At 40.7% G+C, this 27,048-nt stretch overlaps 1 protein-coding gene across 3 annotated transcripts in view; it reads left to right on the forward strand.

Annotated features, from left to right (window-relative positions):
- The window catches only part of cacna2d2a (calcium channel, voltage-dependent, alpha 2/delta subunit 2a), a 178,579-nt gene that overhangs the window by 107,115 nt on the left and 44,416 nt on the right, over positions 1-27,048 (forward strand). Inside the window, exons 5-8 of one of the 3 annotated variants that reach the window (XM_085406895.1) lie at positions 4,161-4,205; positions 9,126-9,264; positions 25,214-25,345; positions 25,579-25,636. In XM_085406895.1, the coding sequence (XP_085263021.1) occupies positions 4,161-4,205; positions 9,126-9,264; positions 25,214-25,345; positions 25,579-25,636 (374 nt within the window). Of the gene's footprint in view, positions 1-4,160; positions 4,206-4,228; positions 5,239-9,125; positions 9,265-25,213; positions 25,346-25,578; positions 25,637-27,048 lie in introns of those variants that run through there. The other 2 variants (XM_085406897.1, XM_085406896.1) reach the window with 2 other exon arrangements.

Here is a 27,048-nt window from a genome sequence, read left to right on the forward strand (position 1 = left end):
GTGCGCATGTGTGCATGTGTTTGTGTGGTAGTGTGTACCTTATGGGCTGATGTGCGTGGGTTAATGAAGAGCAGTAAATGAAAAACTTTATTGTGTTTGATATAATGTCAGCTTCCATTAGGGAAACTGGTGCTTGGAATGATTGCAAGACTATCGGGGCCAAGAGAGAGGTTCACAGTGTGTGCGTGTCTGTGTGTGTGTTTGTGTTACTCCATGCTTGTGTGCACACCCCAGGGCACAGCAGAAGCACAAAGTGTGTTCTGTAATTATAAATTCATTAGCAGGTGTCCAGAGGAGATATGAATATGACTGTAATCTGTCCCCACCGATGATGGAGCGCTTGTCTCGCATTCAAATGTCAACCTGTCGCAGCCAGCATGCTGAGAGAGCTCACAGATTCAAATTCAGAAGATTGAGCCCCAGCGACCGTGCTCAGTCATAACATGTACCCCTACATTTAGCATCCTTTTATAGGTGCCAGCCATTTTTCAGTCAGAATTGTTATGACGCACTTTAGAAGATGAATTATCTGCCAAGCTCTTCTTCACATATCATGAAATTTTGGGCTCTGACCTTCACCTGAAAGTGGATATTGAAGTTTAAATGTGTAACTACAAGCAATAGCCGAATTTGAAATAGCATGCATCACCTGTGAGAAGAAAACACAATGAAGAAGAACAACCTTTCACAGAGACATTTAAAAAAACAAACAAAGCAAAGATAGGCAAGCATGTATCTGGTCAGACATAAAAACGAGCAGGCATAGGAGCCCTGGCGAGGAGACAAAGTCACATTGTGATCTAGAGCACAGGGGCGGTTTCTATAGCAACAGTAGGCATCTAACCTACGCGCTGCTGCTTTTGGTGAAATCAGAAATTGGCAAGAGGAGGCCGGTATTGAGGAAAGAGAGATTGGAAAAGATGAAGATAAGACGGGGCAGGGGGGAGGAGAAGGGGAGATGGGGCAAAGGGAGAAAAGAGGAAGCAGATCAAGATAACGGTGAGCGGAGGAGGGCGGTAGGAGATGAGCAGGGGAAGATTGATGTAGGGGAGTGGCTGGAGATCATCAGCTGACCTCAGTGTTTGTCTCCTGAATTTGTTGGTCCACTCAGCATGATAGATTTAATTTACTGATAGCACTGTGTCAGTGGGAATTTCTCCTACTTTGTGTGTTTCTGTTTTGTGGGTATGTACATGCAAGCTATAGTTTGCATGTACACACCCAGTTTCTGTAGACATAAGATCATACATTTTTTCGTGCATGTGTAAGCCAGCCGTGTGCAGAGGGCAAGGAGATCAGTGAGGGATAATTGCTGGCTTGGTGTTGTATGAGATGTGTGTTTAACCCAGACCCTGAGCCCGTGGAGGCCTGTGACCAGCCACAGCAGATGGCCATGTTACCCTAGTGAATGCTCAAAGGGTCATGGTGGCCTCGGACCCGTCTTCTGTGCGTGCTTGTGAGTGGTTGGATGTGTGGTGGAGTAGGCAGGCTCTCATAGTCAGGAGTTTGATTTTTGGTGGTGTTTGTGATCATGAATCCGATTCCTGATGGGTAAATGTCTGTCCCCACTGGCTGCTGCCTCTACCACAAGAGGTCGAGCCTCGGCGCTGTCCAGGATGACTCACATCTCTGGGAACTTGGCCATGGGAGGCCAGACAGAACCTTCTTATGACTTTTAACTCCTTTACTTAGATCTTGTTTGCCAAAGTTGCCAAAGGCTCTTTGTCATGCAGCTTGGCTCGAGCTGAACTAAACAGTGAGTTTGGGCTTTTAGGCATTAGCAGTCGCTGCAACAATGTAAAAGAAAAAGGGTGTGCTTGGTTTTTAGGAATACAAAACAATGCTGCTGCAAAACAGGAATGCAGCAAAACAATCAGGATTATGATGTTTACCAGCAGCAGGATTATAACAGATGTGATACGAATATCATCAAAAAGACAGAAAATTAACTGTTAATTTTTTTTAAATGAGCCTCAGAAAAGCTACACTACTCCGTGGCAAAGACTATAGACACTTTTCTCCTTAAACACAATACTTCATTTGGAGTTTGATGACATTGGCAGAGGCTGCTGTTCAAAATAGCCCAGATGCATTTAACCAGGTTGAGGTCTAGTGACTGTATCGTTTTTATGAGTGTTAAATTAGTGACCCCTTGTGTCCTATATGGAAGTATGTGCAACTGTTATGTAGTCACATATTTAGTTTTTACATTTGAATTACCGTCTGACCTAATAAGGGCTACATAGCAAAACAGCAGTTCAAATGGTAATCGGGAAGTAGGCAACTACAGTTTGAGTAAAGATGCTGGACGGTGTCCCTTGGGTGTGAGGAACCAAGCTTTTATTTACAGGAAGCAGTTCTGAATAATGACTTGTAATGCCGCAGCAGTGAGAGTAAACTCTTTAGAAGCATGGGACCAGTCTAAGCAGGACTGGGCTCCGGATCAATCCAGCTGGCAGACACAACAATCCTGTTGCTTTGCCATAGTCCCTCTCTCGCTCTCACTTCATTTCTCTTCTCTCTCTGCAGAGGCATGGGCTATTTTTAGCCCTGGCAGCTCTTTCCCCACTGCACCCAACCACAACCACCCATCGCTCGTCCTCTCTCTCTCTCTCTCTCTCTCTCTCTCTCTCTCTCTCTCTCTCTCTCTCGCTTCACAATTCATCCCTTCATATCAGCCACGTGCACTTCCAACTTAATACACTTCCAACTTAACCCAGTGTACTCCCTGAAAGATCTGCTCTGATCCTCCACTCAGCTCCTTTCCTTACTTTGCTCACTCCTGATGTCTGAAAGAGCTGGGCGCCACAGGGAGTGCTGGTAAGTTGAGGAGATGTGTCGGGAAGGAAATCCTGTTCTTCCTCTCTCTTGTCCTCTCTAATTTCCCAAACAAGCTGAGCCCAGACTCACCCACCCCATGTTTGGTGTCAGCTTGAGTTTTGATCTTTTTTCCTTTTTTTTTGGTTTTGTTTTGTTTTGCTTTTTTCTTTCTTTGATGGATTGTTTGGTACTGAGCTGATGACTGACTAGCTGATTATCGCTGCAGGCGTGCCAAGACCTCGGCTGTTGTGTGTAGAAAGGCTTTTACATTGAAAGAGAATGACGGGATGATGAGCGCTGGCTGAAAGAGAGGACCTGTCCATATAGATACATGCGAGTGTATAGGTGTGTGTTTTTGTCTTGAGATCAATAAATGCACAGAGCACCTGAGAGATGCGAATAATTATGTACCAAACAGTAGGAGTAAGAAAGAGCCTAATAGAAACTGAGTAAATTAATCAGGCTGAGTACTCATTGTTTAAGACTTTGTACACCTGTATAGAAAACTCTATTTCTCTGTCAGCTATCCTCCTTCATCAGACCATGACCAGCTCTTACAGTGTGGGCGAGGCGGTCACTGGGCTGCCCTTGAGAGTGCATCCTCAGCCAGCCTTCTCATGATAATGAGGCAGGCCACACGGATCCTGGGCGATACACGCAGCCCCTGCCCGCCCTCACGCCTGCCTTTGTGGGAGATAAGCATGCCATTTCACTGAAAAAGCGTGGCAGGGAAGCTAACATCCTGGGAATAGTGCCAGGTAAAGGCTGAAAACTGAATTTGGGGCTTCAGCAGGTGACCACAAACTTTACTTGTTAATTAAGTAATGCAAATAAATTTTCATTCTTTTCCTTTTTCTGCTTCTTCCCTCCCACGAGAGCTGTTTGCCTAGACTGAAAACACAACCAGCAGAGGTTGATAAGACTCCCAGAGAGAGTAATGTTTTGAGTTTATTTTTGCTCGCACACGAACCACTTTACTCCATGTTACATCTGAGCTCATGCCACAGCGCCACACAAGGGGACAACAGTTTCCACAGCACCAGAAACTGTTCCTATAGCGTCTCAAACAAAGCGCAAACATGTGCCACGTACATTTGCATCTTATTAACAAAAGCATCGTCCAGATGCAGCACATCCTACAGCTATCTTCTCACCTTCTCATGACATTCCACATCACACTACTCCTCTGTGTTCTGTGATGCTGATTATATTCTCATGCTGAACAGTGTGATTGAATATAACCATGAGTCTCTTTACCTTACCACCGCAGGTCCGGGCTGATATAGGCACTGCTATATCTTCTCTCATCATCTTTCTTTTTACTTTTCTTTTCTGTACAGGAGAATGCCATTTCATACTACGATTCCAAAGCGGATTCAGACTATGTGAGTACAGTACGGACTGCTACCCCCTCCCACGCACACGTCTGCCTGCCTTAAACCCCAAATCCTACCCACTCAACTTCCTACCCCTGCCACCGTGTCCTGCAACCCTACCCCATCCTTTCCCTTCTTGGTGTTGATGCACCCCTCCCCGCCTTCCCCTTCCTCCGGTCATAGGCCCCTGGGCTGTCTGTGTGCGTTAGCGAGGTGACACTGCTATATGGTGAGCTGGTGTGACAGAGCAGGGCTAGGCTGACATGCATGTGACAGTGATTTTAGATGTCCTCCCTCCGGTCTAATTTCCAGAGTTTTCTCCTTCCTCTGGACCACGATGGTTGTCAGACCTCTGTGCTCATCGAGACACCTCAGACCTAAACACAGGTCACATCGCAGTTTCATACAGTGGGAACAATTTCTATCACTCGTGCCGTTCACACTGAAGAATATGAGTGGCATTCAAAGAAGCAGAAAAGCCCAGCAAATCATTGGTCTCACCAGGCCGCCACTGCAGGTTGCAGCCTGCAGTTCCTCCTCAGGATGGGGTGCACTTGGAGCCCGTGCCCGCTGATTGATTAAGTTTCAAGGAGGAGTGCAAGAATCCTCTTTAGATCACCAAAGCACAAAAAAAGGATGGGAAGAGAGTGAGAAAGGGAGGCAGAGGAGCAATAAATCATGATGTGATTTTCTCTTTGTGCACGCCACTTCCTTGATTAATGACACAGCGCTTTAGGGCCTGTCAGCGCATCTAATTGGAGAACATCGGTCATCATTAACATGGCACGCTGAGGCCAAACCAGCGACACACCTCTGACCCCCACATCACCAAGTCCACAACCACCACCACCCCCAAAAAAGACAGGATAAGTCAGGCAGAGGTCATTCCTCTCTAAAATCCCAACAGTAGTCCACCAGTACTCCCTTGTCTGAATCTTGATTCCTCCCTCGATGACTTTTTCTTTCAGTTAAGCTCCACTTCTTGAGTAAAAACCTTTTAATGATAGAGCAATGGGATGTTTGAAGACTGTTTTCAAGAATGGTAAGTAACTGGCAGGCTCTTTTCTCTCTTCTACACTGTACCCTGTTAACTTCTCCTGTTGTCAGTGTGCGCTTGATATAAATGTGGAATGCGATGATTCATTTTAAGTTAAAAACCGGTCATGTCCCAAAGCATGTCTGATGTTCATTCTAATGTGGAAGCTGAAGAATGTTTTATTTGCCTCTTTAGATATGTTCAGCTATCGAGCTTTTTAAATAGCGAGTTTGTTTGGATGTGAAATAACACTGTGACTTTTGGGTCCCGTGTGGCCGTGAGTTAAAACACTTGTATCTTTGCAAAAACAAACAAAAGCAGCTCCCTCTCACCTCCTAAAAGATTATAAGATACGCTTCGGCAGAGAGCAGACAAAGCATCCCGGGTGAAAATGCAAATATTATTTGGACTGCGTGATCCCGCTTTCAGCACAATACTTATATCTGCCTGGCTGAAAAATATTGTCAATCATGTCTCACTAGGTTGTAATTTACTTGGAGGACAAGCATCAGACACATAAAATATATTATTACAAGTGTGATTAGTGTAATTGTGACTCAAAATTGAAATGGTTTTTCACAGTTTTTCAGATGTGACGTGCAAATGCAAATAGCACTACTTGTTAAGCATGTTAAACATCTGTTTAGTGCTCATATTGTTGCTTTCTGTGAAGCAGCCATTGTTTAAAAGGATTATCTTAGTCTTAGGTTATCATAGTCTTTTTTTCTTTCCCTCCACCTAAGCACTCTCTCGTGCAAGCACATACACAGGGTCACAAGCAGTATGTCTCAGGTTAGCCCTGGTTGGCTGAAGGTGAGATAGAAAGAAGCTTTAAAATGTCATCTCTGGCCTCTTCAATCTTTAATTAAACCTTGAGAACGGGTAGATAAAATTAACAAATTGGGTAATGAATGGGGCAAAACAGGTGGTGGATGGTTGAAGAAAATGAACCAATCAGTCTTTCCTGTGTGGATTTATTCAGCTCCTAATTAGACACTGCCTTGGTTAATTATGATTGGGCTCTTCTGAAGAAAGGGGAGGAAAAAAAAGAGGCTCCATGCCCGACATTGACAGAATTAGTGTCACACTGAGTGATAAACAAACTCACAGTTAGTGCCGCTGAAAAGCCAACATCCCTAACCCAATCAGGTTCACTGTTGTTTGATAGTCAAAGCTCAAAGCATTTCAGATTCACAGTGGAAACAATATGTTAAACTGACATGAATCCAGCAGACATCTATTTGCTATCAAACCCCTGTGTAACCAGTAATATTATAGTGTGATCATGCTTTTACAGTAACTAATTCTTATGTGTTTTCCTTCTTAGAAAATTACCTCCCTCTCTAGCTTAGCCTCAGTTTATTTTTCTTATGAAGTTGGAACATAAAAAGCCCCATTAAACCAGGACAAGAGGACAACATTATGTGTATTGTGTATTTGTTGTTGTTGCCTGATAGTGTAAGAATTGTGTTTGTAACTTTTAATGAACTGGGAGTGTTTAAAGAGAGAGACTTTGAAAAATCCTGGCACATGCCAATGTGGCTGACATAGGCGGTTGCCTGTGTCAGGGTTACAGTAACAACATATCAACAAAAACAGGTTTTTAATTACAGTAATGAACATAGTGCACCCCCTGAACTGTCAGTCACAGGTTGACAATATGAAGGAATAAACGGTGCCTGCTATCAAAACTGATACATGTAATCAATGCACAACAACATGCGCTCTATTCATGCTGCCAACTCAGTGATTTTTTTTTTCAGGGAAAAAATACAAAACAACTCTGAACATCAGGGTTTTTCCACATTTCAGCTGCAGCACTGGTTAATTGGTGTTACAAAGAGCATAAAAAAGCACACACAAGCTTGTCTATAAAGGAATTAATCCTGGTTGTGGTTTTTGCTTACTGCTGTTTGTAGGTGTCTTTCTTTTGACAGTATTAAAAACCTGAAGCTTCACAGGGTTACCTCAAGCAGCAGGATCCATATGAGCACTGTGAAAATGAGAGAACTGTTTGCATTTACAATATGAATTATTCCAAAAGTAGACAGAATAGAATAGGGCAAGACTCGAAGCTTTTACAGACAGGATGCGTTCAATCATAGTTCTTTTTACACCGCAGCAGAACTTCGCTATTTTATTACCAGTTTACTAAATTCAAAATATTTTTCACGTGAATTGTATTTTTATAAGTCTTTCCTCTTAAATTCAAACTCAAAATTTGTGGTAGACTTTATTCTACATTTGTTGTGTGCAACAGATCTTCAGTATAACTAAACAGAGGAGGTAAACTCTCTAATATTAAAGAAACAATGGGTATAGGTGACCTTGTAACAAAAAACATTACATTGTGCCATGAGTTTAAGTTGAATTAGTAATTTAGTTAGTGGAACTAATACTCATTATTAATTGATTTTCTAAAACATTGCCAGTTAGGTAAATTAGATTTAACTAGACACTTTTTTGAGAGGTCATTAGTTTTAATGTTTAACTATTTTAAAAACACAAATAAAGTAGTGGTCTATGGGTTAAATATCATATGTGCAAGCATACTGTATATTTCCCAATGTATATTTTTCCTGTGCTATAATATATTATTTATAGTAATGAAAACTTTCCCCTGAGCTGGGGAACAATACTCACAATACTCATCGTCTCTTCTGCTGTCTGTCAATGGGGCTTCAGCAAAGCTATCGCTCGGCTCATTTCGACAACAGTTTGTAATTGCATTTTAATAGTCAATTAAAGTGTGCCCATCAATCAAATTTTGCTCTGGACGTGGGGTTTTGATTTAATTTCTTTAAAAAACAACCTTTTTTTTTCATGTCAGGTCCAATTAACCCGTGCTGCTTTATCAAAGCGATGCGATGTGAAATGCTGCTCTTTGGCTATTCAAATGCACGAAGAATGATCTGAGATATGAGTTTTTTGTTTTGCAAGCATTAAGTGAATGAAATCAAATGAAGGATCACTAATAAAAAAGGAATTAGAGAAGCACGATGCCTGAGTTTGCTGAGGGTTACTTCTGTATCACAGGTTGGTGCATGAGTACACATAAATTTAATATTTCTTTTTACTTTGTAGCAAGGAGTCAACGACGTTGACTTGTCAGCTTTACCTGTTTTTTAGAAAGTGCATCTAACAGGGCTTTAGAGGGCACACACAGTAATATCAGATCAAGATGAGCTAATAAACAGAGTCAGGCGGCAGGCTTATATCTTGTTTTTTTCACAACCTAAAATCTCTTCATCCGGTGTTAACAGGCACAGATTGTACTACAGTGATAACTTATCAAGATAAAAAGCTCAAATGTCAGTTTAGCTCTTTTTTTAATATTCAGGCTCTCTTTGATATCTAGAGTTCCTAATGTAATATGTGTCAAGCTTTCTCATCTTTACTCTCGGCGCTGAACATGCTATAAGTAGAAAAATTAGATGCTAATTATTTATTTCTTTAAATGTTAAATGTTCATCGGTGAGAGAAGTGAAACAGCGCTGCTCTCGTTCGTCCTGGCGGTATACTAAACCGTGATTAAGTGGTGCTAGGTGCTAGTTATTGTTGGGGTTAATTTGTGCGACACCTCATGTGTCTGAGATTGTCATCAGGAGTACTAATGAGTACCTCCGTTTGGTGTCTGCGCTAATACCTGCTATTGTTCTCCTACGAGAACCGAAGCATCTAAACCAGGAAGCAGACAATAGGTCCTGTAAAACCACAATAAGCGAGGTGACAAAATACGGTTCTACATTAGCGTGTTTCTCCATCTTTTTCCTGTCTGTTCTTATTTGTGTTCTCACTTAGATTTGTGTGTGTGTGTGTGTGTGTGTGTGTGTGTGTGTGTGTGTGTGTGTGTGTGTGTGTGTGTGTGTGTGTGTGTGTGTGTGTGTGTGCAGACCGAGGACGGGGAAGAGGAGAATCCACTGGAGACTTCATCGTCTTTGGAACTGGAGTTTGTGGACGATCCCAATTTTAAAAACAAGGTCAACTACTCTTCGAGTGCAGTCCAGATTCCTACAGACATATACAAAGGCTGTAAGTTACAACTTTTTTGCTGCTATTGTTTACATTGTTGGTATGTGTGTGAATGGCCAGTGTGAGATGGTGGCGAAACGGTGAAAAGGAAGGCAAATTCATAACACTGAATGCACCTTCGGATTTGCACAGCTGCCAGCAGCTTTCACATATGTGCTGGATGCACCAAAAGGCCTGTTTTTCGTAGGTAGCAGTGGGTCACGGATAGATGACAGTCTGTTTTAACTTGATCTCTCTTCTTTTTCTCAGCATGTTAACACAATCTCTCCCTCCTCCACTTTAACACACTAACATGATTTTTGATGACAGTCACTCCCTCACACCAGATCTGCACTATTATTTTTTTTTCCTTTTGTCATGAGTGGGCACAGTCCCCCCTGCTCATGGACCTTGCCCTTCCTGCTTGGCACTGTCCTGCCCTGTAGACATAACACTCTCCTTACTCTGTCGCTGCCAAATGGACAAAAGCGAACACGCGCACCTTCCGGGACTCTGATTTCTCTTGGCATGCTCCCTCTGTTATCCACCTCTAACCTTTTGGATATTCTATGCCTGTCTCTTTAAAGACTCAAAAACCACAGCATGTGCAGACAGACAGCCATTCTCACAGTGGCAGCTCCCCCCCCCCTTTTCTGTTATTGTCTAGCTCTTCACTGTCTTTGTTGAACAGGCAGTATATGGCACCTGTCTGTAACAATGCCCTCCAGCTGTGTCTCCAGACAAATCTTGTCAGAATTAGACACTCTTGGTTCAGGAGGAGATGTCAAAGGCCACAGCTAACTCACAATAGAGCAATCAGGCCTGCACATTGTTCCCGGAGCCATTTTGTTGCAGCTCTGGTTCCCCTGACTGAAGATATGAGTCAGAGAATAAAGCCCTCTTGATTGAGGCTGGTGGAGACTACAGGAGTAGAGTGGTACTGTGCACAGAGTTAGTTTTTGCTCCGCTGTTCTGTGGAAAATGTTTACTATTAATGTTGTTTAGTTAGCTCCCATAGTGCGGTCTGCTGTGCAGAGATTACCAACTGCAGACTTTGTGCCAACTCCATTATGAACATGTGTGCTGTGTTTTAGCTGCGGATAAATACACAATTGAAAAACACGTTGTTAAACAAATGTGCATTAATTGTTTAAAAATGTCCTGGAATCAGTCTTTAGATACTAAAGGTAGAGCTTCCTTTAGCTAATGTTAAAAAGTAAATTCAATCTGCTTGATCTATAAAATCCTTGCAGCTCTTAGAGCAGGAGTGTCCATCTAATATTACATCATGGGCCACACCTTGTGAAGCCAAGTGTGTCGTATTTGACACATGAGACATTTTTTCCCCAAAAAAGCCAAAAGAAATTACACAAGCAATAAATTGCAAAATTGCTATATCATATTTTTTATTGATGTAAGTTAGAACTCATATATTTGAATTACCATCATTATTTTAATTTCATCAGAAAAGAAGTTTTCATGGTTCAAGCTTGAAAGTGTTAAGCGGACCAGACAGGACAGTGAAACTCTCCTTTCTTACAGTGTAAAGACTTTTAAATAAACATTTAATCTCTCAAATATCTTCATATAAAAAGTGCAATTTTGTATGTCTCAGTTTTTCGACATGACAAATGTGTAAAATTACTGAAAAAGTTCTGGCAGCTCATTGCCCAGTTTGGTTCATTCACAGAAGATAGTGAAAAACAGAAACCTTTCTGTCATTTAATTGTTTATCTATTGCTTAACTGCGTTGGTGTACTATGAATGACAATAGGTGAGGTCTTTATCAACAGTAAAAGCTGTAAAACTTATCAAAATACCGTTAACAGTTTAAATTTTTGTCATGTTCCTGGGTCTGTTGACTCAGCGTTTTAAGTTTTAGTTTATTTGGATGTTGATGTTTAAGTTCTTTAGGTTAGCTAAGTTCAGTTGTTTATTAGATTCCTTTTGTGTTTTTCTACCCCTGTGTTTAAGTTTCCCCGAGCCCTTTATGTGTTTCATGCTGCGTGTCTTATCTTGTCAAGTTCGTATTGCCATGTCTGCGTCTCATATTTCCTGTTTTATTTTGAAGGTATGTGTCCTATGTCAGTGTAGTCAGATTTGCTTCCTTTGTCTCGTTATGTCAGATTACTGTCAGCTGTTTCCCCGTGTGTTTCCACTTCCCCTAATCACCCTTGTTTAGGCTACGTCCACACGTAAACGGGTATTTTTGAAAACGGAGATTTTCTGTTTTCGTTTTTTTTTTTTTTTTTTTTTTAAATCCCGCCCACACGTAAAGGCAAAAACGCTGCTAGGAACATGCCAAAGCAACGGGTGGCGATATATACCTAACCGTGTAGAAATGTTGGCCAATCAGAAGTCTAGAAGCCTCGGTGGGAAACAGTAAACAAAGATGGCGCATAGAAGCAAAACCGATTCCTATGTGTGGAGGGACAGTAACTGTGTGTGTATATGTAAGCATGTAAACACTGCAGAGAGTAAAATTAACAGTAACAGTATTTTGTCTAAGTCCGCCATTGTAGAAATCCATTTCACCGAAACAATAACGTGGCGCACAGCGTTGCGCTGCATTTTCTCCGTTTTCTTCGTCCACACGAAAATGCAAAACCTGAGTTTTTGAAAATGTCCACCCTGGCAGGAGTTTTTAAAAATCTCAGTTTTCAGTGACCGAAAATGCCGTTTACGTGTGGACGAAAGGATAAAAACGCATAGAAAAATCTACCCGGGTACCTGTGGACGTAGCCTTAGTCTGTGTGTTTCTGTTCATTTATTGTCAGGTTGTGTTGTCCTTTGTGCCACGTTTCCATGTTCCATGTATCTTTGTATCCATGTCAAGTTTCATTTCTTGTTTTTTTTAATGTTTAGTTTCTCCAGTTTAAGTTATCGTTTAGCTTCATCTCTGCCTTTTGTTTTGTAATCTTTTATCAGCCTTAATAAACGGCTCACTTTCTGTTAACATTCAAGTTTTGTTCCACGTTCCTTGGTGTCCGCATTTTGGGTCCTCTTCGTCACTCCACACAGTCTGCCTCTCCCAGACTTTGACATCTATGCCTTCCTTCACTTTTTCCAAAGCCTTTGCTGGGCTCATTCTGGCCCCCCGCCTTATGTTTGATACCCTGGTTTTGCATATCGCTTCAGACGAAGCTGTGGAAAGTCAGATCAACCAGCTTCTGACAATTTAAAGACACAGCTTTATTGATTTTGACACCGTTGTCTTAAATAAGAAAACGAAAACAGAAAAAAGTGCTAATTTATGTTAATTAGTACATTGTTTGACCCTTCTGTGCTGCTGGCAAACTGGTGTACTTAATCACAATAAGAAAGTTAAAAATAAATAGTTTATGTGGAAAAAAATGGGCAATTTTACCCTGTTGCCAGGTGATTGCTAGGTATGTATAAATCAAAGCTGAGTTAGTGTTAGCGCTGTGAAATTAAAACGATAAGATGTTTTCATAAAGTGTTGTAGCTGCATAAAGGCTAAAAATGTGTCATTGCCAGGCAATTTATTGGCGTATAAAAATATAATATATATGCTGAGTACAGATGAAGTCCTGACAAAAAGTTTTTACTTTTTGAAACGAGGATCAATCTTAAGGTAAAGTGTGTCACACGTGAGCACAGTTCAACACTGTATGTGTGTTGGTGTAGTCTCCTTTTAATGTGTGTGTAAACTATCCACATGTATATGTATGAGTAGATAACTACTGAGCTGGTGGAATATTTTAACTAACACTTAAAGGAATTTACATCAAGTTTTTATGACGGCTCTACAGACACGGTCAGAGTGGATTGTTGTCTATATGTCATGCTCTGCTGTGGTCCTACCAGTGGGAGCCTGCAAGGTGCCTTGGATGTCTGAGGAAACTAATGTGGGCGGTTTGTTGTCCTCTGGGTCTGAAGTGCAGAAACATTGTATGTGGGTAGATTCAGTACTTATTTCTCAGGGGAGGCCAGAGGAAAAAGAAAACACTAGGAAGAACAGTGTACAGTCCAAAGAACAGCATAATGTTCAACAGTTGATCGAAGATAGTGTGCTATTTATTAGCATGCATGCCCTGTGTAGTTGAAGTAGCTTGCTTTGATTTGCACACATTGTTAATGCACTGAATAAATTGACTATTTTACAGAAAATGGCAGTTTGTATTCTCTATTGCATCCAAATGGGTGTCCTTAGAGATGGACTTTGAGAGAGGTGTAGATAGAAGAACAGATAGAAGGAAAAGAGGTGAGAGAAGAAGAAACACTTTAATAATAGAAACCATTTAGTGAGGGGGAAAAAAAGAATTTTCTTTCCTTTTTTTTTATTGTGATCCTTTCAGCAAGTAAATGAGGCGAGGTATGCGTCTTGGTTTGATTTGTCTGCTAGGCCCCATGTCCGTTTATTGAGATTGAGAGTGTTCCCTGAGCACAGTAATGAACCATTTTATGATTCATTATCCCGCTGCTGATTCCTGCTGCCAAGTCTGCAAACTTTCTAATTAGCTTAGGTCAAACATTCATACAGTTTTCTTCTAATTATCATTGCCTATTACAAAATGGACATCACAACACAAACCACTGAGGAATAAACTGAGGTGGCTGGTGTTGCCCATGGAGGAAGAGGTTGCAGAAGTAGTGGGGTGCTGCAGGGAAGAAGGGCTCTCATAATCTCACATAACAAATAAGCACAAATATTGATTAAAAAATAAGTATAAAAGCAGTGAGAGGATATATGCAGGGGTTAAAGAGGCCCATAATGATCCAGAACGGCTTTTGACACCTTCACATAACAAGCAATTAAATCTGGTAGGCAGGTTCCTGCATATTACTGGTGAATGAATGAATTTTGCGTGTGCTGCAGCCCAACGTTGCTTTCAGAGATACCTGCTCAGTAATAAGAAAATAATGAAATGATTGCATTTTTTTCTCATCCCTGTGATGTGTTCATGGTGCAGATGTAAAGTTGCGGTCGCTGTACTTAAGCGTCTAGCTAGCTAATGAAAAGGCACAAACATAAACAGAGTGCATTTTTCTAAGTGGCAGCTAATTTCAAATGCAGCTATTCACGCAGCTCAACTAACATCAGCAAACATGCAAACTGTTTCTGTGCTGTCGGTCACAAAGATGTGCTGGTGTTTGTTCTGTGTAGGGGTTAGAAAATCAGCAACAGAGCTTTTGACACATCTGCTTATATGTTGAAAGCACTTGGCTAAATATACAAAGAGCAGTAAATAAAAGTTGATCACAGACTCACAAAAACAAGTTATTATGTGACTTATTCCTTACTAATTCTTTTCCCATGCTGCATTGCTCCCCCCCCCCCCCCCCCTACATATTTATAAATAGATAGATAGACATTTGTGTTCAGTGTTGCATGTTGAAATTTGAAATTATAGGATGTTATAAATGAGACTTTTTTTTTTAATTGTGTGCAAATGTGTGTGTATTGTACACATAATTTGGGAATACATTAGTGCTAGTTGGAGAATAAGCAGCCACTGTTCCCAGCAGGGAATAAAGGAAACCACCACTGAATGTGGGAAGGCCTTTCATGAAATTTGAAGTTTAAATCCGCCGCATGCTGCTTCTTTTCCAGCAGCCTAACGTCATCTTGTCAGTTTGCTATTGTAGTCAGGCACAGTCACAAACTTGGTTATTAGAAATGAATGGCTACAACTGGCTGATTGTGTGTGCAGATGAAAGAGCAGAGCTTAAATGTTCTGCATGGTACGATTAACCCTCCCACCCCATCCCACACACACACACACACACACACACACACACACACACACACACACACACACACACACACACACACACACACACAGCCATTGTTACCACCCCTTTCTATGCTTGGTTGTCTGTCTTCCACCCACTGCTTCATTCAAAATTGCAAATTTTGCTTTGCACTCAACCGATATTTTTTCAAAGTACGCCATACTTTTTAAGGCGAATTTTCTACCATTTATGCAGCCACTGGCTGCATTGCAACCTTCTGGGTGTACCCAACCTGAGATAACAAATTGCTTTTATCAACAACAAAGGCGAGAACAAAAACCTGGTTATAATGAAGGTTTCTTCCTGTTAAAATAGAGTTCTTTCTCCCCAGTGTCAACGAGTGCTTGCTCATAGGGGATTATCAGATTTTCCCTATAAGATAAACATGTCAGGTGTGTTGTACAATGGTTTTTCTCATCTGTTAACAGTGTCAGTATAACAGCGAAATAACCATACCTGCTTTTATTCCATCAAATTTTTTATCTTTTCTCAAAAGAAGCAGATTTCCCTAATATTTGTTATTTTTATTCTGCAAATTCTGCTTGGATCAGCTGGCTGCTATATTTGTGGCATTTCAAAACATGTTGCCAACATTGCTGAGTGCCCTCTGGTGGACAATCTATGCAATGTCAACACTGATAACAGGGTTGAAGGGTGTTTTTTTTCCCCCATTTCTCCTTTATTTAATTTAACTTTGCTTTATGTTAGGATGACACTTTTCATTTATCAGCATTTATAAATGCTTTTACAAAAAGATCAGTAAATGGCTAACATCTGCAATAAAATCAGCCCACTGATTAATCGATCCACTTCTACTTGAGATCTGAGCACGCTGTTGTTAGCGTCAAAAATAAGCGAAAGACCCACCTGTGCAAGCTTGATTTTGCTTAGTTTGGTCTCTTTTAGTTGTTGTAGCTACACATTTTTATCTATTTTATAGTATGCTGTGAGGCTCTCTATGATTTTTCTTCTTGAAACAAGCTATATAAATACATTTGACTTAATTACCTCACAGTCTAAAGCACCTTTTAAATGACTGCAGTTTTTAACTTGCACTGTATAAGTAAAATTGAAATGAACTGAATATTTATTTGCACACTAATACATTTCTGTACTTCTCAGACTCTGAAGTAAAATGCCTTTCTTAGACATCAACAGAAATTATCCTTTGGAGAATATTCAGGAATAGTATAAACTATAAACAATGCGCAATTGACAACATTTCCTTAGGTATACAATTTAACAGGAGGAATTACAGTTTTTTGCCTAAACTAGCTTCTTCTGCTCCTCACTGTTTAAAAGTTACAATACACTAGTCTGTGGTTAGATCCGCTCTGGAAAGTGGTGATCCTGTTCACCTCTGCAAACGACAAATTTCACAGAATGTGTATAATTTGCAAACTTTAATGTGCATCAAATATATAGCAGTGAGCATCAATGCAAAAGAAATATTTGTAAACATCTGTCAGTCAAACTGCTGCTGATGTTGAAAATGAACATGGAGAGGTGTATATGAAAGGGTCATAGCTGAGTTCTGGCTCAGTTTTCTTCAGAAAGGAAGAGGAAATAATAACGACCCCCGTTTAATTTTGTCTTTGCGTCAGATAAGTTTAAATAAAAAGCTACATTTGTCATCTTAAAGCAAAAAACTATCACGCTTGCGATTTGCCTCAGTTAAATGTAAAATGTCGTCGCTGTCAGTGAGAAGTTATGTGTGTGTGTGTTTGTGCACATGCAGTACATGCGCTCTTTATTTGTTTCTCACGCCCCAGGTTCCTTCCAGTAGAGGAAGCTTCGCTGTCAACTTGCTCACACCACACTGGAGATCAACTCAGCCCCTCTCAACATCAAACCAGATTTAAATGTGTGGAAAAGAGCAAAAGTGATTTGTGGGGAAAAAGGGAGAAAGTGGGGAAAAAAGAGGAAGGGATTTAAAGTTAAAGCAAAAAAAGAAGAAAGGCGTATAAACACTGCAGGCTCTATTTTGTTCCCAAATTTACAGGCTCCATCTCTCGCTCTCTCTCTGCCGACCCCTCCCCGATCTCACCCATCCAAACCCTATAGTGTGTGCCCATTGAAGGGGCACTATCATTTACCTGCACACTAATTAGAACAGTCAGCACAGCAAACTCCACTTCACTCACCACCAGGCTCACAAATTACATTTCATGTGTTTGTTATTTACTGCTCTTCTTTAATTAGAAAAAGTATTTGGAGGAGCATTCTTGAGGTACGGTGAAATGTTTTCCTCTCCCCCCTGTTTTATTCTCCATACTGAATAGTCGTCCCTCCTCAGAGAAATTCTCTTTTGTTTCACTCTCTATAGGCACTTTCAGACCAATCTGTTTATCATGTCTGCATTGCATGGGCCGGGGTCCATTGTGGTTCTTGAAACTGTTTTTAGATTCTTTTTTTATGGTCCTAACATAAAATAGGTACATTTCCAGCATAGGAGTAAATTTAAGCGATGCAGGTGTACTGTGATTGGTCCATTGGGGTATATTTACCGCTCAAAATTCATGAATGCAGCAGCAAGAATAACTGTTTTAAAAAGTGTTAACCATATTAAATGACTTCACACAGCACCTCTTAATGTTAGCCTTAAGATAAGAGCAAAAAATGAGCTGACAGTGAAGTCAGGCTTTATTGAGATACGACAGAGGACTCATCACAGTAAAACAAAAATCTTAGCTGTCAGTTTCCCCGAATTGCTGCTAGGCATCCACTACACATTAAAGCAATGTAGAGAGAAAATGAAGAGGCTGCTTTACCGAAAGATTCAGTCACTGAATCTGGTTACTAAGTTCACTTTGTTTTACTTGAATTTTATAGTACCCCATATCTAGCAACCACTTCACCATACAAGTTTTTTTTTTAAATTGATGAAAATATTGTATTTACGCTGGTTTTATTTAGCTTTTTGGGTTTCTGCATGATTGTGTCTTTTGTAAAGCAAGCCTTCACCCACTGTGTTCCTTTCTTAGGGTCTGCCTTCGAAAAGAAAATAGTATTTGGAGCTACCATCTTCACTTTTGTTGTTGCAAGTACCTTCAATTTATCGTTTTACTAAGGTTATGCATGGGGATTGGAAAAAAATACTTTAGCTGATGATCTTGCGAGCTCAGTGGTAACGCTCTGTTTGCACCTCCAACTCGATGGCTTTTAATCTGCACAGAACTGTGAACAGAGTGTTGCATCGCTGTATCTGGAGATAAGTATGGAGGACGCTGCAGAAACAACAAGAAGCAGTCTGAGAGCACAAGCCTCCACCAAGGAAGCTCACCATCTGGGCAGTATTTACTTTTAAGTTGCCATAACGATCAATGGCAGTAAGAATTATAGTTTTAATAGTTCTACATAGGATTATGATTAAAACTTTGGCCTTCAGATCATTCTATTGACCTTGTAGGAGAGGTCAAAGGTTAAATGTAATATGATATTTTAAATTTTTAATGCGGTACTTGTGGGGCGATTGTGGTTCAGGGGGTTTGGAAGTTCATCTTGTAACTGGAAGGTTGCCGGTTTGATCCCCAGCTCTGTCTGTCTTGGTTGTTGTGTCCTTGGGCAACACACTTCACCTACTGCTTACTGGTGATGGCCAGAGGGGCCGATGGCGCGATATGGCAGCCTCGCTTCTGTCAGTCTGCCCCAGGGCAGCTGTGGCTACAACTGTAGCTGCCTCCACCAGTGTGTGAATGTGAGAGTGAATGAATAGTGGCATTGTAAAGCGCTTTGAGGATCTGAAAAAGCGCTATATAAATGCAATCCATTATTATTATTATTACTTTCTCTATATTGACTATGCACACCACATTTGAAAGAATCATAGCTTCTAAGTTATAAGGCTTTTCAAGGCTTTGTCAATTTTCAACTAATAAGCTATTAAGTCGACCCTGAAAACCTTGGTGGATATAAACCAAATCTTAACAGATTGTTAACAAAACGCCACTCTACGTGATAAAAAGAAGGGACAGGAAGAAAGCAGGAGAGAGGAAGTAAGAAAAAGGGGGCATATGGAGTAGCAATTTGGGTTGACAAGACGAAAAGCAGGAGAAGGCAGGCGGTGGATGCATCTGAGATTACCTTGAACTGTGCAGGAAGCTTTTTGTTTCTCACTTAATGTACATTTAGTATGCTTTTTTTATTACGTGCTCACTGTGAAGTCTTGAAATTATCCAGCAATATTGTTTCTCAGCATACACATTGCTAATGAATTTTGTAATTGAAACGCTTCAAAAATGTGAGCACGACAAATAACATTTTATTCATCTGAATTGTTTTGGTATGAAAACAAAAAAGCTCACAGGTGGATATCTGAAAGTCTAGAGAAAAAACAAACATACCATTCCAACCATTTTCATGGTTCGAACCCATTCTTACAGCTTCAGCTTTTACAATTTAGTGAAATACCTGAATACATAGTGCGTAAAAAAAACAAAACAAACATATTTATATTTTTCTTACATCTTAACCCACTAATATTTCCATGCATATCTCGGTGTTTTGCTTAATGAAAACAGTCTACAGAGAAGCATAACTACAAACTACAAAAAAAAAAGAGGCATAAACAAAAGCAGGAACATGAGAAATAAATGGTTAACATTTAGAGAACAGAGGCAGACGAGCAGGCAGAGAACACATTCACCCTGAAACTATAATATAAAGTGGAAACGTCAGGGTAACAAGACACAGCTGAACTAGAAGATGAGACACAGGGCAGTAAAACTGATTGCAAGGTACAGTTAGAAGGTGAGTAACAAACTAAAGCAGGAAGTAACTGAGTAATGCAGCAGCATGAGACCCACACTGAGCGTGGTATAGTACAAAGGTGGGCAAATCCAGGCCTGCAGGTTTTAAATGAGTCCTTCATCCATCACAGCTGATTTAAATGGCTAAATTACCTCCTCAACATGTCTTGCAGTTTTCCAGAAGCCTGGTAATGAACTAATCATTTGATTCAGGTATGCTGACCCAGGTTGAAACCTGCAGGACACTGGCCCTTGAGGCCTGGAGTTGACACCCCTCATATACTAGAACACTGGGAGGGTATATAATCTCTTTGTTTAACATGATCGTTAAATTAAAATTTAAACAAGAACTAAAAGACTCAGAATACAAGTTCTGCTATAGCTGGAAAAGGCAAAATAATAAACAAAATCACAAGGAATTAAAACCCAACTAGATTAGCGAAGTGACTGAACAAAAACTCAAACATGAATGAAACAAAGAGAAAATTTCCAGAAGCTCAAAACTCTGCCTCCAAAACACAGGAACCATTCACTAACATTTAGTCGCTCTGTTTAAAACACAGAAATATATAATGCTTATGGTCATGACAGCGTTGATGGTTATGGCTCTTCAGAGGGTCTCTGGGAATAGATTTAGCTCCATTACAATTATGGATTTCTTAGAAGGCGCCACTTGTGTTGCTTGATGATATACTGCAGGTCATTTTTCTGCTCTCTATGCACAGCAGTGGTGCAACGACTTGTTTCTGAATGTTGGATTAACACAGAACATAAGGGACATATTGTTTTAGATGGGGTTTTTTTCTTTTTTGTTTGTTTGTTTATCACAGGTACATCACGGTGAGTAATGTGTGTACTTGGAGTTAAGGGATGGGGTCACAGGATCGAGGTGGGAGGAGATGAGGAATGATCTCACACAGAGATGCTCCATAAATCCCACTCATAATTGTTTCCCTACTTGGTGTGCAGTCTTGCTTCATAAAGGGGGCAAAGCCAAGGGTGCTCTAAATGTCAGGGGAGCGGTGCGCTGATGAATTACCTTTTAAAGATATCAGAGAGAGGCGCATTTCATGTGAAAGATGAGGCCAACACAGTCCTCTTAGGCCCTGTCTGCCTGTGTGAGCATATTTCCCCCCCAGGGGAAATTTGTCTTTTTATCAACTGTCCAGAGAAGTCACAGCTTATCCTAACTGAATAAATCAAAGAGAATTAGTTTGCTAGCTTCTCTTATCTGGGATGTGCCTGTTTTTCTGCAGAGATCACCTGCAGATGTGGGTAAATATGTGTGTGCGTGTTTGCTGAATTGGCCTGACAGTAGCGATGGCTCAAATATGAATGGTTTAGTTTCAGCTGGCAGTGTGAATGTACTGCTCTGTCTTTTTTAGAGGAACAAGACTGACCAACAGTAGGGTGTAAACAAAAACTCATACATAGCTGCTGAGTTAGCATGCTTATATGTGTGCAAAGCAAGTACGAAGTAGTACATCGTGTGTTTGTGGGTGAGTTGAGCAAAGTCCTGTACATCTAAAATTACCAAATAAGATAAAACATAGGTCAGAATGACATGACAGAGTTTAAGAAAATAAATATGAGACAAAACAGTAAAAACAACACAGATTTGAAAAAGGTCAGAATTCCTTGTGATTTAAAAACCAGAGTTCAGTTACTACCTTGATCTTCGTCGAGGCAGCTGAAACGATGCTAGTTTTAACAGAGGTCACCGGATGTCTCGTTGCCCTTGGTCTGTCTGGGACAGCTATCATTACAGAACCGGTGCTTCTTCAGATAAGAGCACCAGGACTTCACAGCACATGGGCTGCCGCTGCAGTAACCTGCTGTGATAGCTCATGCTTAAAGGATAATACTTTTTTACACATTAATCAGATGGCTCTTTGACCACAGAGTATTGCACGGCACAGGTGAAATTGAAAAGCGTGGTTTGGTTCCCTGATAATCTCCACGCAAGTATCAGTAGAATATAGCCACTGGTGTCACTGAAATGCTTCGGAGTCTTGGAAGCGATGACAGCAAGTTTGAAAATACATGGTTATAATGTCAGACATACTGCAATTCGCACAAATTTCGCTCTCCGCTTTAATCTCTCTGGCTCTTCATACCATCTGGATTCTTGGCGAATGTAAACACTGAGTTATGAGAGACAGAACAGAAAGCTCTTTTGCTTTCTAATTCTGGTAGAATGCAATTTATTTTGTAGCAGGCGTGTTAGTGGCATCATTCACAAATGAATCATCAAAATAGCCACACACACACACACACACACAGACACAAAATAACTGACAAGGCATGAGAAAATAGAGTCCTCTAATACAATAATGTGCATAATTCTTGAACCAACCCTCAATTCTTTATATTTTGCAAGGAAAATGGGAAAGAAGTGCATTGATTGATTGAAACATAGCTAATCATAAATGGAAATACAGCATATACGGCAAAAACAGAGCTTGGAAGGCAGTACTTGGTATGACCACCTTTGTTCACGCACAGCCTGAACTCTCTTAGAGAAGCTTTCTGGTAATTTCTTTAAGTAGGCTTCAGAAATAGTTCCCCAGGCTTCTTGAAGGACATTCAAAGCTCTTGTTTGGATGTTGGTTGTCTTTTGTTCTGTTCTTTCTAAGTTCCCACACTGCTTCACAAAGGCTCTGAGGAGGCCAATCCATGGCTGATAGTGTTCCATTGTGTGCTTCTCTATCCAGATATGCTTTTACTTTTGCCTATCAGATGCTATCCAGATGGTACTGCATGGCAGATCAAACTCCAGTGCCATCAATTTCAAAGATCCCTATTTCTTTTTTTTCTTAATCATCTGTTATTTGGTTAACACTGGTTCATCTCTTGAGTTAGATGGCTTTTTGTGCCTGAATGGTTCATAGGTCATTGGCTTAACAAAAAAAACAACAAAACAACACAAAAAACAACATCCGTCTGAAAATGGTCATGAACAAGGACCAGACTGAAAATGTATGGATAAGCAGCCAGTTTAAAGAAGTGTCAAGAAAACCTTCCTGAAAGCCTGTTACTGTTCCTTAAGACCATTTAGAACATTTTAAAAATTACTAAAAATGTCTGACTCCTGGAAGCAAAACGTAAAGACATGCATATATCATGTATGCATCAAAATATTGCTGAACTCAGACCTTATAACTGAACCTCTGAAACTGTGTTTAACAACGTCAAAGGTGATCCGTCATTTGTTCTTTGCTGTTACACGATCTAAAAATAAACCGAATAATCAGTTCTTTGACCTAAATAGCGTCTTAGGTTTTCAATTTAACAGTTGAACATCAAGTTTGTTTTGGGTATTTTTTTTCCTCTGCCCCCATGGGCGAGAAATTGCTTTCTTTCTTGCTGTGAAAGCAGCCAGTCACTCGTGTTAATTTTTGTGTTTCTTTCCATCAATCACCCCCCCTCCCCCAAATGTGTTTTTATCTTTGTGCCCATTTGCAGGGCCGCCTCTATCCTCTTCCATTCTTCTTTTGTGTTTGTGTCTATGAATTTCGAGAAAAAAAGCATGTCGAGGAGCTGCCTTTGGTGATGGCAGCAATTTGGCCTTCATATCCTCCAAACGTTGCTTAGTGCTGCGTTATGGTGTGTGTGTGTGTGTGTGTGTGTGTGTGTGTGTGTGTGTGTGTGTGTGTGTGTGTGTGTGTGTGTGTGTGTGTGTGTGTGTGTGTGTGTGCGCGCGTGCATTTTAGGATGCAGGATACAGGTTGTTTTGAGCCACAATTTTAAAAAGACTTTGGCAGCTTTCAACTAAAAACAATAAACAGTGTTATATTTTTCTATAATGTGTGACAGCTCACAGTAAAGGAGGTGAGAAGTGAATGATGGAAGGCTAGTGTCATATTTCTTACCTCTTAAACTGACAGGTTGTCAAAGACTGAGCAGTAATTGAAAAGCATGGAAAAGTGGATAATGATCGTTTATTTGTGTGAAATTCAAACGTGGGGTTGAGAAAAGCTGGACTTGTCGGTTCAGGGGCTTATCTAGCTTTGGTTGGCTGAGTAATTAAATCAGAGAAGCGAGTGAAGTTCTCCTCAGCTCAGCGCCTCGTCTTGTTTCCTCTTTAATCAGGTGGCTATTAAACCTCTGCACTCCCCATCTTCTGACTTCAGCTTAGCTATTAAACACAGACTGAAAGCATTTTTTTTGGCTTATGTGTGTGTGGATGCACATTGCGTCACGCAGGGATATGCACGAATGGAAAGCATGATTTAGATCACGAGTGCAAGCAAAACAACGACAGCGTAAAAACAACAGAAGACAGGCGGAAGCAGAAAAGATGCGCGTTTTACACTTGCGTCGTGTTCCTCCACCTATTGTTGACTAGATGATAAATGCTTCTTTCCGCAGTTATAAATCCATTTCTGTCTGACATGTGCGATCTATGACCTTATGCTTCAGCTCAGAACATGCACAATAATGCATCTGGTCGTGCATGCACAAGCATTTACTTTACTATATAAAGCACCTTGTGATTTGGCACTATATTAATAAAGTTGACTTGAATAGTCTTTTTCCTTTTACCTGTTTCTCCTCTCCAAATAACCAAGCACCCGTAAATCCTCTAACACCCTAATGGATGTCTGCAGAAACAGTTTATGGGCCCCTATTATCAAACATTCAGCAGTTGTTTCTCTCTCCAAAACCTGCTAGTGACAGTATGACTGTACGACCTCCTCCAAGGTCATATCAGATCCTTCCCCTGCCCTCCAAAGAAGATTTCCCAGATTAGACTAATTCCATACTCAGACGTGACCTCCGGCCAAGCCGCCTGCATACATGCATTCTTATGTTTTAAGCTTTCTTTGCTGGTGTGGACAAGGTTGTTCAGCAAGAGAGTTGACCTTTGGGTTCGTAACAGAGAAAAGCTGCAGTTATGTTACACTCAGGTCCACTATCTTTGCAGGCAACAGCCATTAGGCTGGTGTTGTTTTCACCTTGTACCTGTCTTGGTACGTGTGTCATCTGAGCAAAACTTTATCCAGGAGACACCTGCTGAAAAGAGAACAAGCGCAACGGTGTTTTTGATTACTTTGTAGAAATCTGTGTTTCTGTGGGGGTTTTTTAGCACTGCAACCTTGCAACAGACCATAACAAAACTATGGAGAGCAGAACTTGACCCCTGAATACCTGCAAATCATGTAATCATGTAATAATATATAGTATTGACAAGTGACTACTTTTTTTTTTCTCAGAAAATCAGCATGCCGAGAGGCATTGAGAGTTGCCCTTAAATAATGGGGTCTACTTACATCTTTGTATTTCTGCAATTTGATGAATAACAAAGCCTTTGGTGCCTGAGTTGCATCTATTGTGCACCACAAAATGCAAAAATCACTAAAGAAAAGAACAAATCAGTGTAAGGCTGAAGCCTGCATAAATCTGTTCCAATTAGTCATAATGAGTCTTTTCTCATGTGCTTTGCTCTCTGTGTTTTCCCTCAGCCCCCGTCATCCTTAATGAATTAAACTGGACCCAGGCACTGGAGAGGGTCTTCATTGAAAACCGTAGGGAGGACAGCTCTCTCCGCTGGCAGGTGTTTGGGAGTGCCACGGGCATGACACGATACTACCCAGGTAGGCTGCAGAGTACTGAGTCAACAGTGATGCCTCAGTCATAACTTACTGCATGATAGAGTCTAAATTGACCCTAGGGCTCCTCAGCTGGAGAACATTGCCAATCTCTTATCAGATGGCTCTACTGGTAACTTGATAGAGAGACTGAAATTATGATTACCTTGATCTAATCTGATCTGAAACATCCAACAGTGCACTGGATGGGCTATAATTTGTTTTCTTGTGCTCTCTAGCAACTCCATGGAGGGCACCCAACAAGATTGACCTATACGATGTCCGCAGAAGACCATGGTAAGTGCCCTCTTTATAGAGAACTCCTGTCCACAAGTCATTATTTGCATGCTTTGTTGCACTATTATTAATGCCTGCTGGTGTTTTTAAGAAGAATAGGAAAACAGCTGCCTTTACTTAGAGCCAGATATGTAAGTGGTGAATGCAAAAATTTTATTATTGTCCTATAACACTGCACAGTGTTGCACATAAATAATTTGGATCATCATTCAATGAACTCAGCTCGGGCCAGCTGAGCGGGAAGTATTCCTGCTGTGTAAACACATTTTACCTGTTAATGAAAAAATGTAACTATTTTTAACGTCCTCTAAATTCTTAGATAAAGTTGTTAGACTTTGAAATTTGCAGGGTGTTCCATCTTTGTATTGAATTTGAGTGCTTACCAGGTGAGTCCCATTGAACATTGAGGGGCAAAGAGTTTGCTCAGGTGACTCCTAACCTATGCAAAAATCAGCAGTAGCAACAGAGTGAAATTAAAAAGTGAAAAAAGCAACAGCTTTCCTGCCGTACTATCTTAAGACTATGGCAAATTGTGTTCTGTTTTCAACCTCTACATACACACACACACGCGCACTGTAACCATTTTCACATTTTAATATAACAGAGGCAGCGGCCTGTGTCACTTCACTGCATATGCCTTTTGTTTTTATATTGAAAATAATCTGTGGTAATTTCATCTTCATAAGCCTTATAATTAATTGCTCGGTGAAACAGCATAACCTGTGATTGCATTTAAAATGCTCTTCACATTGATGCAGCTATTATAAAAATGCTCAAAATACCCCGTTTGAATTTAAAAAGGACATCATTTTCAGAGGATTTCCCTAACTGGCTTCACATGAAGAAAAACAAACAGAAGAAGTAGGAGTCCTGTGCTCAGCTCAGAGCTAAGAGAATAATATTTAACTCAATCAGATCATTGACTGTTTCCAGACTTATCACAGTAGTATACATATAGTAAGAGCATATATGATGCCTTTTCTCGGGTGCCCACTTTGACGTGTGTTCTGTGTTCAAATGCTAATACCTATACAGAGTGATGAGCTGGACAGAAATAGGCAGCGTTGGGCTAAACACCCACCCGCCCGAGCTTTCTGTCCAACCCTTGACTTTCTGTCTACCTGCCACTGTCACATCAGCTTTGTGGTAGCGCTGCCTGTTGCCTGGTTACAGGTTGGAGTGAACTGGACATAATCATGACAGCAATGTTGATTAGACCTGACCCCATTTTCCATCTCTGTCTTCAGCCAGCTCAAAGTGAGTGGCTGTTTGAGGTCAGGCCAGGCTGGCAGACGAAGTCAACAAGAACTACCTCAGAACTAAACAAACGCCAGCGACCCTTTCTATTGTGCTACTGTTTATATGAAACTCAATATTCCACAGGTAATATCTTAAAATGTATCCGAGTCTAA

The sequence above is a fragment of the Rhamphochromis longiceps genome, linkage group LG5, assembly GCF_057381845.1.
Source record: "Rhamphochromis longiceps isolate RC_006_pf linkage group LG5, R_longiceps_female_GT1.1, whole genome shotgun sequence".
Classification (NCBI taxonomy): Eukaryota; Metazoa; Chordata; class Actinopteri; order Cichliformes; family Cichlidae; genus Rhamphochromis; species Rhamphochromis longiceps.